The sequence below is a fragment of the Chiroxiphia lanceolata genome, chromosome 10 (genome assembly GCF_009829145.1).
Source record: "Chiroxiphia lanceolata isolate bChiLan1 chromosome 10, bChiLan1.pri, whole genome shotgun sequence".
Taxonomy (NCBI): domain Eukaryota; kingdom Metazoa; phylum Chordata; class Aves; order Passeriformes; family Pipridae; genus Chiroxiphia; species Chiroxiphia lanceolata.
Genome location: NC_045646.1, coordinates 3,629,776 through 3,644,218, shown reverse-complemented (window position 1 = coordinate 3,644,218; position 14,443 = coordinate 3,629,776). Strand labels below are relative to the sequence as shown.

At 40.5% G+C, this 14,443-nt stretch overlaps 1 protein-coding gene across 2 annotated transcripts in view; it reads right to left on the bottom strand.

Annotated features, from left to right (window-relative positions):
• Positions 1–2,195: 2,195 nt before the first annotated feature.
• SERPINI1 (serpin family I member 1) overlaps positions 2,196–14,443 on the bottom strand; it is a 46,050-nt gene continuing 33,802 nt past the window's right edge. The window contains exons 6-9 of one of the 2 annotated variants that reach the window (XM_032698546.1): positions 10,851–10,948; positions 5,683–5,769; positions 4,299–4,388; positions 2,196–2,963 (exon numbers count right to left, since the gene is read on the bottom strand). In XM_032698546.1, coding sequence (XP_032554437.1) covers positions 2,887–2,963; positions 4,299–4,388; positions 5,683–5,769; positions 10,851–10,948 — 352 coding nt within the window. In that variant the 3' untranslated portion in view covers positions 2,196–2,886. The remainder of the gene's footprint in view (positions 2,964–4,298; positions 4,389–5,682; positions 5,770–10,850; positions 10,949–14,443) is intronic. The other variant, XM_032698547.1, reaches the window with a different exon arrangement.

Genomic DNA, 14,443 nt, shown 5'->3' with positions numbered 1-14,443 from the left:
GGGATCTTTTTAGTTAAATACATTATTAGTTAGATATATTAGTTAAATAAGTCAATCTCCAGCAGTAGCACCACTACTAAAAGGATTCTTAGGGAAAATACTCTTTCCAACTTGCAGCTCTGGAAGGCATTCCCACCTGGACTCCAGGTGTGCAAGGAATTATTCTTCTCATGCTTCAACTGCAGCTGCAGCACAGAAGGATCTCAGTAATCAATGCTACACCACGGGTCACTTACACAGCACAATTAGAAAAGTTACAGTGATTTATTTTCTGATTTAGTCTCCAACACAAAAAACAATTCTTCATCTTTTTTAAGACTACACAGCTGAACTCACACATGAACTACTGCTGACAAATTCCCCTTACCAAAAAGAGATCCAAACAAAAAGACAAAATTATTTTGCTGGTTTTGTACTGAAAAAGCAAAAGTGTCTTTGAAAGGAAGCTTATACAAAATCGAGAGTAAAACCCATAATGGAGGAGTATTCACGTACCTCAATAAATTGGTAGCAATACTTAGGATATTATTCCCACTGAAAAGCAGTATTGTTTGAGAGCTGTTCTCATTGTGGTCTACAACTGACATATTTGCATAAGTTGGAAATAAATCATGTTGTTGAAAACCACATAATTCTCAATTTTGTAGAAACACAAAAGGGCTGTTTTGCATCTGTAAGGACCAGGAGAGCAGCACGTGAAACCACCAGTGTTTGCATTTCTGTTCCTGCTGGTTTTCCTATGTGCCCACTCAGGCAGTTCTCAGAATTAGATCTGGAATGTTTTAATTCCACATCATTCCAGCTGTACCCCTGCTCAACCCAACTGCTGGGGAAGGCTGTGCACTCGCCTGATATCCTCTATGAACACTCCTGCCTGCCAGCTGTCCTTCCAAAATTCCATAGCTTCAGTGCAAATCTCTCTCCAGTCCTTCCCTCCGTAGGAAGCCTCTATTGTTGCCAGGAACTGGTGCAAAGAAAAGGCAAAACTGGTCAGGAAGCACTTCTGAGGGACTCAAAAAAAAAACCATTGGCTTTCTTGTGTGTTTTCCAAATCAGATGAGCACCACAAAAATTAGCCTGAAAAAAAAACGTTATGGCTTAAAAATCAGGCTCCCATGAGATTAAATCCACAAGAGATCCTCAGCACGTGGGTCACTTTTACAGACATGAGGGGATGTTCACAGAACTATTTAAATATGAAGAATGAGCCCTTGTATAACCCCCATCAAAGCTCATTTTACCTGCAGTGACACTAGTTCTGTGTCTTGGTAAATTTAGCCCCTGCTCATGGTGAGCAACACTCCCTTTTTGCCCTCCCAAGCAGAAGATTTTCAGCTATCCAGAACTAAAATTACAATTTTTGTCTAAATTTGCATGTAAAACCTTCCCACCAAGCCTAGACTATAATATATAAGGATAATAAGCAACAGCAACACACTAAGGAGCCCCATTTTTGAAACAATTCAAGAAGGCAGGGCCAGAAATGTGTTCCAGTGCCCCTTCTCCAGGGGAGCACAACCAGCCTCCACAGACAATATCCATCACATCCCAGATCTGCACCAGCAGGAGAAAAGACTGAACAGTGTGTCAGATTTTGGAAGTCCTCCTTGCATGAATAACTTTGTGAGCAGTATCTGTGCTGCTCTGCAGTGAATGAGTGCCAGAGAAGCCCATGACTGAAGTTCAGGCAGTATGCATTTGTTCCCATAGAATTGCAAAGACAAAACTCCTGTTGACTGAGAAGAAGCCCACTTCTTATCCAAAGGTTTGTGCTGATGATGTGTTTCAGAGCAGCTCCTTCCTCCTTTTCCCCTGTTCTCTCTTACCTTTTTAACAACTCCTGTTCTTTTTGTACTTTGCACAACGAGGGAGGAAATAATTACATGGCTCTCTGCTGACAGTGGGTACTTCTCCTCATCTTCCAAATGGAAACACCAACTAACTCTCCTGCTAATATTTACTTGTGCTACGTGTCATTCTCCTCTCTGTCAGTTTATTCTCAAGAAAAAGTTAAGAAATGAAAAGGATTGTATTTTTCCTTTAGACATTTATTCATGAATATTTAGACACTTAAAATTAAGGTGTTTTGTTCTTGTTTTTGAGATAGAACATTCTAGATCCCTGAAGTGAGAGAGTGAAAACCTCAGGTTGAAGTAGAACAACTACTCTGGGGGAGAAAAACATGTGCACACGAATGACTTTACTACTCAAGTATTTTACTTCAGTCACACACAGAGCTGATCTGCACTGACAGGGCTCAAATATTCATGCCATCAACTTTTATTGTCATCAACACTTAGGGAGGGTCAGTGGCAGTCACATGCAGGAGCATCCAGAGAAGCAACATTTGAGAATCACGGGGGAGAGTTCACACAAAGTCGACCACAGTCAGAGAATAAAATCCACTCGGCTTCATTTGTTCCATTCCCCCCCAATCAGCCAGCAGAGCACAGGCTGTTCACTGCTCTGACAGGAACAGGATGGGAGCACATTGTCCACATGGAGCTCTTAGAAATCACCACCAAGGTTTGCCATTTGCATTATTCAGAGCTGCACATTCTGCTCCTGTCTCATTGATCAAGTCAGTCTTTGGACCGTAAAAAAAAAATTACAAATAATGGGTTTGCAGTTTTCTGCTTTACAATCCACTAGAACAAGAAACAGTTGTTGACATGTACACAACTTTATTTTAAGGACACAGCAATCACAACAACAGAAACAGAACCATTACTTTAACACTGTAAGCTTCCCTCTGGGAACTGACTTGCACGCAGTTAGATCCGAAAGCGTTTGAAACAATATCTTGGGGGGGAAACACAGCAAACCTTAAATATATTAACTTCAAACTTTATGTGCTTATCTCCTCTTTTTGGTGGCTGGTGGCAGTTAAAGCTTTTCAAAGTCATGGCCACTTGTGTTCATTGCTTCGGGGTGCATTACCCTTCCCATGAATAGCACGGTACCTGTGGGGAGAGCGGGAAGGGAGGAGGGGATGGAGAGATGTCAGAACCAAGATTAAAGGTGAGGGTATGAGATAATGAACACCAAAAATAAGCTCTAGAGCATGTGGTGCCTGATTTTCAGAGGAAGATACAGCAGAGAACTTGGTGGCCATGAAAGGCAATGGCTCAACAGCCCCTTTGAACACAGTAACCAACCCTGAGCATTTGGGGTTGCCTTGAGAAGAAGGGTCACTATCACAGACCTTTCTTCCAAGAAGTTTTTAACCTTAGATTTCCAGATTAACAACAAGCTTTGAGGCTTTAACTACAGTTGTTGGCCATTCCTCTTTCTACCTGCAACAGCAATGTTAAGAACTGTCCCAAAGCAACCAGGTTCTGCTCTGTTCTGATTTGCAGTTCTCTTTTCAGGGAGATTTTTGGATACTGAGTAGGGAAAAAGGACAGATATCCTCCTCCAGATATATTTTTTGCCTAATGTGTCTACAACACTAAGGATACTCAATTTAGTTTGGTCAAAAAACAACCCTTAAGAGTTGGTATCCTGCCTTGCTGGCCTCGTTTCAGTTGGGATGAAGGTAATTTTCTTCTTAGTATCTGGTCCAGTGCTGTATTTTGAATTTTGTACAAGAGAAAAGTCACACAAGTGACTCTGCCCAGCTGGACTGGAAGCATTACTGCAATCTAAATGAACAAACAAATCTAAATAAACATTGCTACCTGTGGTGGGGATCACAAACACAGACCCACGTGACAGTCTGTGAGTGCACAGGAAGGTTTTACATCCAGTCACAGCCACATCATTAAGACAAATTACAAATACGAAACTGAGGAATTACTTAATCACTGCCCATTTAGTTGGTGAGGGTTGTTCTCATCCCTCACCTGCCACAGAGCACTTGGAGAGCACACCAGAATTATTCATGGCTGTAATATCTGTCCATTATGCAAATCATTTGGTGCTGGGAACGTATTTCACTGGTCTTGCTACAGCCAAGCTCTGAGGGGATGCAGTGATTACTGATGTTCAGGGCAGTAACTCTGTGTTCTCACAACAAAAATGGTGAATTTTTCTTCCCTGGGGTTTTTAATCACATCACTGTGAATGGTTTTTTTTGTCAGATTTCGATGTCTTACTTGGAGAAACGTTCAGGGGGCACAGAAAAGGTGAGTCTTTCAATATTAGGTTTTTAAAAGGAAAATTATTAATTAACGAAATGTCATAATAATTAATGAAAATTCATAACACAAGCCCAGTTCATTGATCAAAACATGCAACTTTCGTTTGAATACTTGATGATGTGCTGTGAAAAATTCAAGAGTCTGCAATATTCTCACCTGTTCTTCTGTTTCTGACCAAAAAGAAAAAGGGATGGTCAACTATAACTTGGGGATACAGCACTGCCATCCTGCTGATGGCAATCATTCCTAGAGGAAAGAGAACACAGGCAACTTGTTAAACAGCACAGCACTTCTGCTCCTCAGGAGAGACACTTCTGCAGCCCAGGGGCTGCCACTGCAGTCCCACGCTCCACACCAGGAAACAGGACAATATTAACTGAAAATGAGAGGGACCTGCAGAGTAATTTTGGCTTTAAGAATGACTAACAATGCAGAGTTGTGCAATTGCCCAGGCTGAGGGAGCAGCTGATAAATTTTAAGATCCAGAGCCTACAGAGGAGTTATAATTCCCCTCACTAGTGGAAGGGGAGTGAGCTGCATTAGCCAGCACTGCTGACTTGTTTTACACAGCTCCAGCCTGAGGTGCACAGTAAAAGGTAACCCTTAATAACTATGGAATGTGCCACAATTAAATGGGCTGATCCTGCAGCTTTTATATTGTGTTGATAAATAATGCAGAGGCTGAAAGTAAAATTAACTGAGAATCAGGCAAAATTTGACTCTGTTATTTTTATTTGGAGTTGCATAGATTTCTCCAGGACATTATTATTAATTCCCAGCGTTTCATTTAGTTTCAGGTTTCCCCTGCACTGTTCACACAGACTCCAGCATTGCCAGTAACCTCTGTCCATATTAATGCCACAATTCAACCCAGCCCAGGGAAGCAATTCTTCCTTTCCTCAAAGACTGGTACAAGCAGAGGCAATTGGAAATCACCTGGTGATCCATATTGGCAACTAATGTGACTTAATTTTAGGAAAACCGTGTGATAATCACATCAACCAACCAACTGCCCCCAGCATTAACAGGGGCCAGCAATGGTTTTGCATTCAGCACTTCCCATCTTGCACCTCAGAGTATTGCTTATTAAAATTGCTTATTAAAATGCAATTGCAACAGCTCCCATCTCCTTCTAACCACTCTGATCAAATGCCACTGACCACCTCAATTAGCAGATAAAAACCACGAAAGCTGAAGTTCCATAAAGAAAATATAAATTGCAGTCTGTCAGTCCGTACTCTCCTGACAATCAGAAGGAAAATATAAATTGCAGTCTGTCAGTCTGTACTCTCCTGACAATCAGAAGGAAAATATGGAAGAGGTTTTTCACAGGATGCTCAAAATCCTTCGTGAAACACAACATGTTGAAAAAAAAAAGTGCCAACGCTTCATTTCCAGAATTCTCCTCTGAAAGCAGTACCTTGCTATGCTGTGTCCCCATCCTATTTAGCTTTCCTGGCTGTACAGCAAGTCAGCTTTAAAAAATTAATTAACACAGAATAACTAGACATTTGATTTAGTTCTGCTTTTCAGTCGGTACCTGAGGCAGCAGCAGCTTCTGATCCTTCCTCATTAACTTCTAGAAATGCCTTGTGAAATGCCTTTGCAAGGTAAAGTTCCTTGTTATCTGGAGAGGAAAAGGAAACACATTTCAAGTGGCTCAACAGTAAGACTGAGGTGTTTAAAAAAACCCTCCAAACACTGCCAAAAACCCCAACACTATTATTCACCTTCTATACCAGGCAGGGAAGGATAAGAGCTTTGTTGCATTAAAATACCTTCTGCCAACACCTTTAATAGCACCATTTACTTCACTTAAATTTGTAATGCTGTCCTACAGCACAGATATTAAAATAGCTCAGGACTGCCTAGAGCACCACTATCCCAGAGAGGGTAAAAAAACAATCCTTGAAAATAAGATTTTAAATACAACTATTGGAAAAAAAGATTATGACATTATATAGCAAATACTCAGACATAAAGAATTTTACTTCTGTGTTAGGTACAATACAGACTTTCTCCAGGAAAATTAGGTCTTTTCTTTCTTCTTCCATTCTATTTTGAAGAAGCTGAACATCAACATTTATTGCCAAACCCACTGTGAAACCTGGTTTTTTTTTTTAGTCTTGTTTATTTTCCATCCTTCTTTGTCAGTATTTTTATTTCAGTCCAAGCCTCCTCCTGCTTAAGTCTGTGAGTGTTTCATTACTTTCCTTCAGTGGCTAAAGGATCAGACCTACTGGAATAATCAGTAGTTCTAACACTAAAGTCAAAGGCACAAGAAGCAGCAGTTTGAAATGTCTCTCCCCAGCAGATCTCACTGCACTGAATTAAACCTCCTGCTTCAGCTGCTTCACTTCAATCCCACCACCAAGAGCCCCAGATCATCCCCTTGGGGACTGTGGGTATAAAACATATACAAGGCTGCTAAAAATTGTACTAGTTCTAGGCTTCAGTTCCAAGCCTTCAGTAAAGCCATCCTGAAAGCTGGGCTCAAGTTTCCAGCCTGTTACTTTAAAAAATGGGACATGTAGCCCCTACCTACCTTGAACATTAGGCAAAAATCTTAAACCCAAATATATTTTTAACGTTTAATAACAAAGAGATTCCTGCTTAGCCTAATCATGCCTTTCAATCCATTTTTTGTTACCATTAAGTGTTACAGCACTTAACCCTGATCCTGTGACCTGTAACAGTCCCAGAAATACTCTGTATTTTCATCCCCAGTGCTTTATCTGGCAGAGTGTGGTGGCACTTCTGGAACTCAAGGTACGTTTCTGGTCAGAGCACTTTGTACCTCAGAAGATTGGCCTCCATCTGATGAGCTCAGAGACCCTAATTCTGACAGCACAAACACTGCTGACGTTTGCCACCAGGTGTAAAAGCAGGTCTACTTCTATTCAGGATCTGAGTATTAAAAAAAGCAACAACATTTAAAGTTGACAGGAACAGAGGTGTCCCTGCAGATGAGACCAATACACCCAGTTAGTCCAGCACACTGCACCAGCTCTGGCATTGTTGTTGCTCCAGAAGATCCAAGTCACCTCACAGATGAAAACTACAGCACAACTTACAAGAGAAAAATATGCCTTATACCCTAAACTAAGTTTCTAATCCCCAGAATACACAGAATGCCTTTATTCAATGTACCATAGACAGCTGTCATTGCTCTGAAGCCATTTTATTTTTTTTAATCCTACCAACCTCATAACCCCAAGGAATGCCCAGCCAAGATAAGCTGGATAAGTTTTCCATGAGAGAAGCACTTTCTATTTGTTTTCAATTTGTTGCCTTTCACTTCATTGGATATCTTTGTCCTTGGATGATGAAAAGAGCAATTCCACATCCCAAATTACTTTCTCTAGGTTATCCTCTTCATAGTGGCACTGCCACATCCCTCTCATTCATCTCTCCCTGAAGTGAATGAATCTATTTTCATATGAAAGCACAATGTTGTCACTGGGAGTTCAGGCAGCTCCTCTTTGATGCAGTTGGTGATTGTCACGTCACTGACTGCACAACTCCAGCATCACATCTCCTCACAGTTATCTATCTTTCCTTATGGCTTCACTGGGGACAAGGTGGGGCTCACCTGAGGATCTGCCATCACATCATTCTTCTCTAGCAGCTTCTTCAAATGTGGACTTTCATAAGAACCAACATGATTTGGTTGTTAATACCTCAGGGAAGTCCCATGGGGATCTGGTGCCAAGGTTTAAGCTTTGTGCAGGACCCAAGCCCAGATCCCCATTAATGAGTGGGAGGGATGTGAAGCCCCCTCCTGATGTCCAGGACTCCACGAGCATCACACTTCATTTGTCATCACACTCCATCTGTCTGCAAACTCCTACTCAGCTGCCAACTGGCTGCTCTGCAAGACTCATTTTAAAGAAATCACAAAGGTTTATTGGCTCTTCCAGCTTAGGTTGTCCCAGAAAAATTATATGTACATCAGTCAAGACTTCAAAGAGCCATTTACTGGACTGATGCTCTTCTAACTACTTTATACTGTGAAAGTAAGTCACTGAGATCACTTCACTGCTCACTGCCACACAGGTCACCTTGCATTAAAGGCAGCTGCCATCTAAGACTCTATAAAACAGTAAGAAATATTATAATCATTTGAAAGAGAAAGGGAATTTCAGTATTGAAATTAGTTCAAGGGTAAATCTTAAGTGGTGTCAAAATACTCAAGCAGTGAGTTTACGTGCTGTGTAAATTCTAAAATGCCAAATATCAGAAGTTGATTCAAGATTCTTTTGGATATCTGATGGAATCAGATATAAGTAAATACTGTCAAGTCTTTTGATGAAAGTGAGAGTCAGAACATATGTGACCTGACAGCCAAGGAGGGATGTCCTCCTACTCACCTGGGATAATTGACAAAGAACTTAATTTCTGTGAGGGAGTAACATTTGAAATGTGCCTCTGGATTAGAACTTCCTCTTGGGTTGCTCAGAATCCAGACATTCCAGAGGGCAAAGCCAACTCCTCCATTTCCATTTTTCAGATTGAGTGCAAAAAAGCACAAAATTCTCAATATTGAAAAATAAGTCTGTAATCCTGCAATTTGCCTTGTATCCACTAAAGCCACATGGAATTTTGCTGAACCCACCAATGTGCCTGGATCTGTTCACAGGATTAGGGCTGTTGCTGAAATTGCAGCGACTTTCCTTGACAGTAAAGCAAAAGCAACAGGAGAGGGGGAGGAAAGTATTTTTAAACACAACAGAATTCCTCAAAAATCTCCTTAGATTTCATTTATGATTCATGTCTTCCTAAATTAAGTGTCCAGACAAAGATTTTGTTCCAATACCTGCATTTAATGTTCCGTGAAGCACCAAATATTCCAGAGGAACTGACCCTGAGATTCACAGAAACTTCCAACTTCCACTTCCCTGCTACCTGATGTACCATTCTGGTGTTTGTAAAAACAAGCTTTGAACAAATTTTCTTCATGATTTTTATTTTCCCTTCCTCCCTCCACATTGCACATTATGAAAATTAGAAATAGGAAACATACTCTGTATTTTCATTATTTAAAACTTCACCTCCACAGCATCAACAGTGGGGTTTTCATTAAAGACATTAATTCAAAACCATTTTTTTTTTATTTCTTAATTTACAAATGACCTTTTTATCCCCTGGTGGTACATCCCCTTTTCAGTGAAAAGCAGGTAAGTTACAGTGAAACTCATGAATTCTCTCTGTACACTGCTCTGTGCTCAACAAACAAGTTAATCTTTAAATGGCAGAGGAGTTAATTTGGTCATGCAGAAGAGGATATTTTGATTTTATACAGTACAGTTGTCAAAAATATAAAACTTGAAACAAATCACTGGTCACATGGATTAAGGCACAAGCACCTGATTCTTTCTGCCAACCTCTCCACTACAGAATTAGCCCCTGATACAGAGATGAATTTTATATGGAATTAAATAAGAGCCAGGAGCTGCCTTTGTGGTTCCATCTCTGTGTATTTTCTGTTCTCCTTAATGCTTTTCCTCAAGTAAATAATTTTATATATATAGACCAGAATTTATTGGAAAGCTGACTGTTCTCTGAGGTTGCAGAGAAATCAAAGGTGTTTTTCTCCAGAAAAAATGTTATTTCTTTGAAGAAGGATTTTTCATTTATTTCAATTCCTTTCATTAGCTAACTCTAGCTTTTCCCACAGCTTCACTGGAAAAGTGAAATAAGCTCCATGATACACTAGAAACAGGATTTCAGACTTAGCAAAAACGGAAGGATGTGAACATCACAAACATTGCTCTGTGCATTTTCAAGGAGGTTTTGACTTATTACCAGCACTATGAATCAGCACCCAGGTGTGACTGTTCCCAGGGACAGACAGTGCAGAACAGGGATTGCCAATCAGCCAAGGATCTACCTGGCTGGTTGGGCAGCAACACATGGAGCAAAACAACCCAAAAAACATAGAGGGAGCAGTGTAGAGGCATAAATTACAAGGACAAGGACAGCAGTCTCATACTGCTTCATTTTGGGTTTCCCAAAATTCAGGTCTAGACAGACTATATTAATAAACTGCTCACCTGGCTCCTCCTGTTATGTAAAGATGAATCAACTTCTCAGGCATTTTTGTGCCACTTCAACAGAGAAGCTGTGCCTGCCCCATCCCTGGAAGTGTCCAAGGCCAGGTTGGACAGGGCTTGGAGCAACCTGGACTAGTGGAAGGTGTCCCTTCCCATGGCAGGGGGGTGGAACTGGATGAGCTTTGAGGTCCTTTCCAACCCAAACCATTCTGTGATTCTATGAACACCTTTTAGGAGGTATTAAAAAGCATAAATATCTCATTCCCACCTGAATTTTTAAACGTATTGGATATTTCAACTTGTGAAAATTAAGTGTTGACAACATATTGCACCAGGCAGGCAGCATCTGTGACTAAATGGCTTTTATCTCAGAACTCTTCTTCCATCCACAGGTATCTGGGGAGATGACTAATTGTACAACAGCTTAATGCTCTTAATGCTGGGAACAAACAGCCTCTAGGGATTCAAGGATGACAATCCCTTGGTGTGGGAATCTCCTCTGCCAGGGAGGCACTGCAGCCATTCACTGCTCTCACAGTATCACACTTTCTCTAATTTCTAGTGAGAGCCAGGTCTGAGATACTCAGAGTGAACATTCCCAGGTAAAAAATGGATTTCCTCATATACCTTGAGAGACAAGACATGAACCTCTTACCAGACATGGCAGTGAGGTCAGCACTGCTGCTGAACAGCTCTGTAATTCCCAGCCCTCTCCAGACTTCTTTGAGATCAATCTCCTGTTCTACTGTGAACCTGCAGAATGGAAGAGAAAATCACAAACAGCCAGATGTGAGCACTGCTTACTGGTATTAGAAGATTCAAATTTCTAGGTAAAAACACCAAGATAAATAATTCAAAGGAGGAGGTTCACTGCTAGCGACACCTTCTAAAAAATGCTTATAAACAAATTAGTTTACTCACAGCTGGATCTTTTTTCTAATACACAAGCAATCAAAAATATGTTAATGGTATGTACAGCCCGTGACCATAAAACCTTAGTGCTAAATTATGCAGCAGTAATGGAAATGATTACTTTTTATACAAGAGGTTTACTACAAAAACTGAATTTAATTGTACAAATACTAGAACAGAATATCAAATGAGGCAAATAACAGCTGATTTTCATAGAGAGTTGTGGGCAAAGAAGGAGTGGAAAGTAAGAAAGATACTCCACTGTCACCGTGATAGTATAAGCAAAGACCAACAGCTATGAATATGAACATAAAGCATTCCTGACTCAGCTTCTAATTAGTCTGGTGGCAAAATTGTAATTGGGTTTTGATTGTGAGTAAACAACAGGGAAAACAAATAGTTGTCAGTGTAAATGCACACGTGAGTACAAGCTGGCAGGATTTCAGGGGGAGCCTGCAAAGCCTCCTTCTAGGGAATGTTACTGTGCTGGAAGGACAAACTGAGACCTGTCCTGAGGGCAAGACCTGGGGCAAAAGCTCCTTCCATTTCTAATCACTGCTTTTCAAACAGCATCAAAGTTATGCCTGGTGTCAGTGAGACAAAAAAAAAGACTCGAGTCCTTTCTGTGTGGCCAGAAACAGACTGGACAGCTGGAGAAACAAAGAAATGTGTCAGAAAAGTAATAATAATGGCAGAAAATACCAGATGTCTACAGACAAATGCAGGGGACTGAGTACAAATGTTTGTTATGGGTGAGTTGAGGGTTCTCTGTGGAATAAGTAAGCAAATTATCAGTGATTTACATTATGATGACAGTGACTGGTTATAACTATGGAATAACAAAATTTTTAGTCTATAAGGTGTTGTCAGAGTTTCTCCAGCCACTGAATCAAAAACAACCCTGCAGTTACCCTGCAGTGATGGCACAAAGAAGTGCCAGAACCAAATAAGTGCTTCTGTGCAATCTCATTTTTCAGGATTAAATTCCCTCAACTCCATGGAAGAACATGTTCTTTTCAGGAGGAAGTGCAGCCCAGAACTCTGGGCAGAGCACAGCTCATGAAAAGCTGAGATGTACAACCCAGCATGTGCAAACTTGGCAGCTTGAAAAAGAGGAATCTGGACATCAAAATAGAACTGGATGAGAGTCAAGTGGATCTTCCTCACTTACACAGAAGGAGAAAAATCCAGCACACAATCTACATTCATAATGAACTTACAAATGCCTCTAGAAGCCAAAAATCTCTGATGGGATGGATATTAGTCATTACCCACGGAAGGATTTTAGGAGCAAAATAAGATCTGCAGATAGTTTAGGATTGATAAATCACTGGTGGCATTGCAAGTGTTCATGTACCTTGTCCAGAACAATTCCAGGACACGCCTGGAATGAAAGTAAAGGAACTGGTTCTTGTGATTTTATTGCTTTGGCAGTTCTCAAAACAGTCAGAAGAGACCAACAAAGATTTAAGTACTGCAGGAAGCTCCTCATGGTGTTCTGGCATGTTCTGCATGTCGAAGCATTTGTTAAAAAAAGAGGATAAAAGGCATTATTTTAATGAATGAGATGTGGGTAGACATGAGATGACCTGAAAATACACAACAGGCTTTTAGGAAATGGAAATGTGTCCTGTGAGCTTTCTTTTCCTCCTGGAAAGCTGTGGACACTTACACTGGTCAAAACCTACCTTACAAACAGAGAAGGCATATGAATGTTAAAATGCAGTTTATAAAAATTTCAGTGCTGTATATTTTCCTTTCTGGCCTTTACTTCACCCCAGTATTAAACCTATTAAGGTTTCAACACAATTTAGGTAGGGACCAGTAATGTCAAACTAGTGAGGAATATCAGGGCAGGAAAGCAGCAAGTCAAGTCTGCATGAAAAGCAGAACTGGAGGTAAAAAATAAGAAAAATAACTGGAAAAAAAGAGCATTTGTTCCAACTGCAGGGTATCAAATGCAAACGAGGTGGGTTTAAGTCTCTGGCTAATTAGACAGGAAACACACATTAACTAAGCCATGGATTGTGACCCAGAAGGGAAGTGTGGCACAGGATGCCTTTGCAGACTGATCAGGGAGGGTTTGGGAGGTGTTTTGGGAAAAAATAAACCTGTAAAGCCTCAGCTGAACATGGATCTGGAAAAAGGGAAAGCAAACAAGTTGATTGGTTCTATTGCTCGAGAATCCCTGTGTGAAGGACAGGAGCAGTCCCTTAAAATAGAGTCTCTGTCCCTGACTGAGACCTCTGGAAAGGTAAATTCCAAACAGGTGCATGAGGGAAGGTCTGTACAATATCTACAGGAGCGAGTTCTTGCTTTATTTGTCATAAAAAGCGGACTAAAAATATCACATAATCATCTGTTTAAATATCAAATGATCCCTTTATGGAAATAAAACTAATTACTTCCCTTCTCCCCTCTTTTAGTTCTGTCTTGTGGTAAATCCCCACTCCAAACCACTGTTCCAAATAGTATTCCCTCTCCGTTCCCTCCTGCTCTGAAAAGCAGGGAGAGTTACAGATAAATTATTAATGAGATTTCCAATATTTTAGCTGACACCAGAACCGGCCTTTTCTGAGAAACAACAGGGCTGCTTTACACTGGGAAATTTAATTCCAGGCTGTGCAATCTCATGTAAACACTCAGGGTGAGTTATCTTCCATCACATTTGGATTTCTGTGCATTCCTCACAGACAGTGATGTCAGTGTTCAAAATCAAAGCTGACAACTCAGAACACAGAGCTGACATTCCATCTAATTTCCCAGGCATCTGCTGCACCTCCAGACTTTGGGAATGCCGAGCTACACATGGTTATTTGCAGTGTTTGTTGCATATAATGAACCAGATGGTCATATTGTTTTGCCCCTACAATCTTTTAGGTGCTCCTGATGCTAAAAATACTATGAAAAAAATAAATTTCAACACTTCAGTATCAGAAATCATGGAATAGCTGCAACTGGTAGCTGTAAAAACCACAAAGGGAAGTCTGAGGAACAAACACTGAAGAGAAGATTAGATTGAGAAACCAGCAAAAAATTCTCTGGAGAGTTCAGCAGGGAACTGGGACATTTTAATGAAATTTAAAACTTGCACAAGTATTAGATTAAAATGATGCATTTATGTCACTGAGAGTCTTCTGAAGTTCTGTATCTGAGCCTTTAGGTTTTGCAGAGAGCATTAATACACCACATCAGGCCATCTTTCTTCTATTTTACAGACATTCAAGACAGGAAAAAAAAAAAAAGATGGCTTCATGTTTTATGATGTTGTGCAAACCTTCCATAATGCTACATTTTTTCTGATTTTTAGATGCTCAGGATTCCCAGAAGGATCAG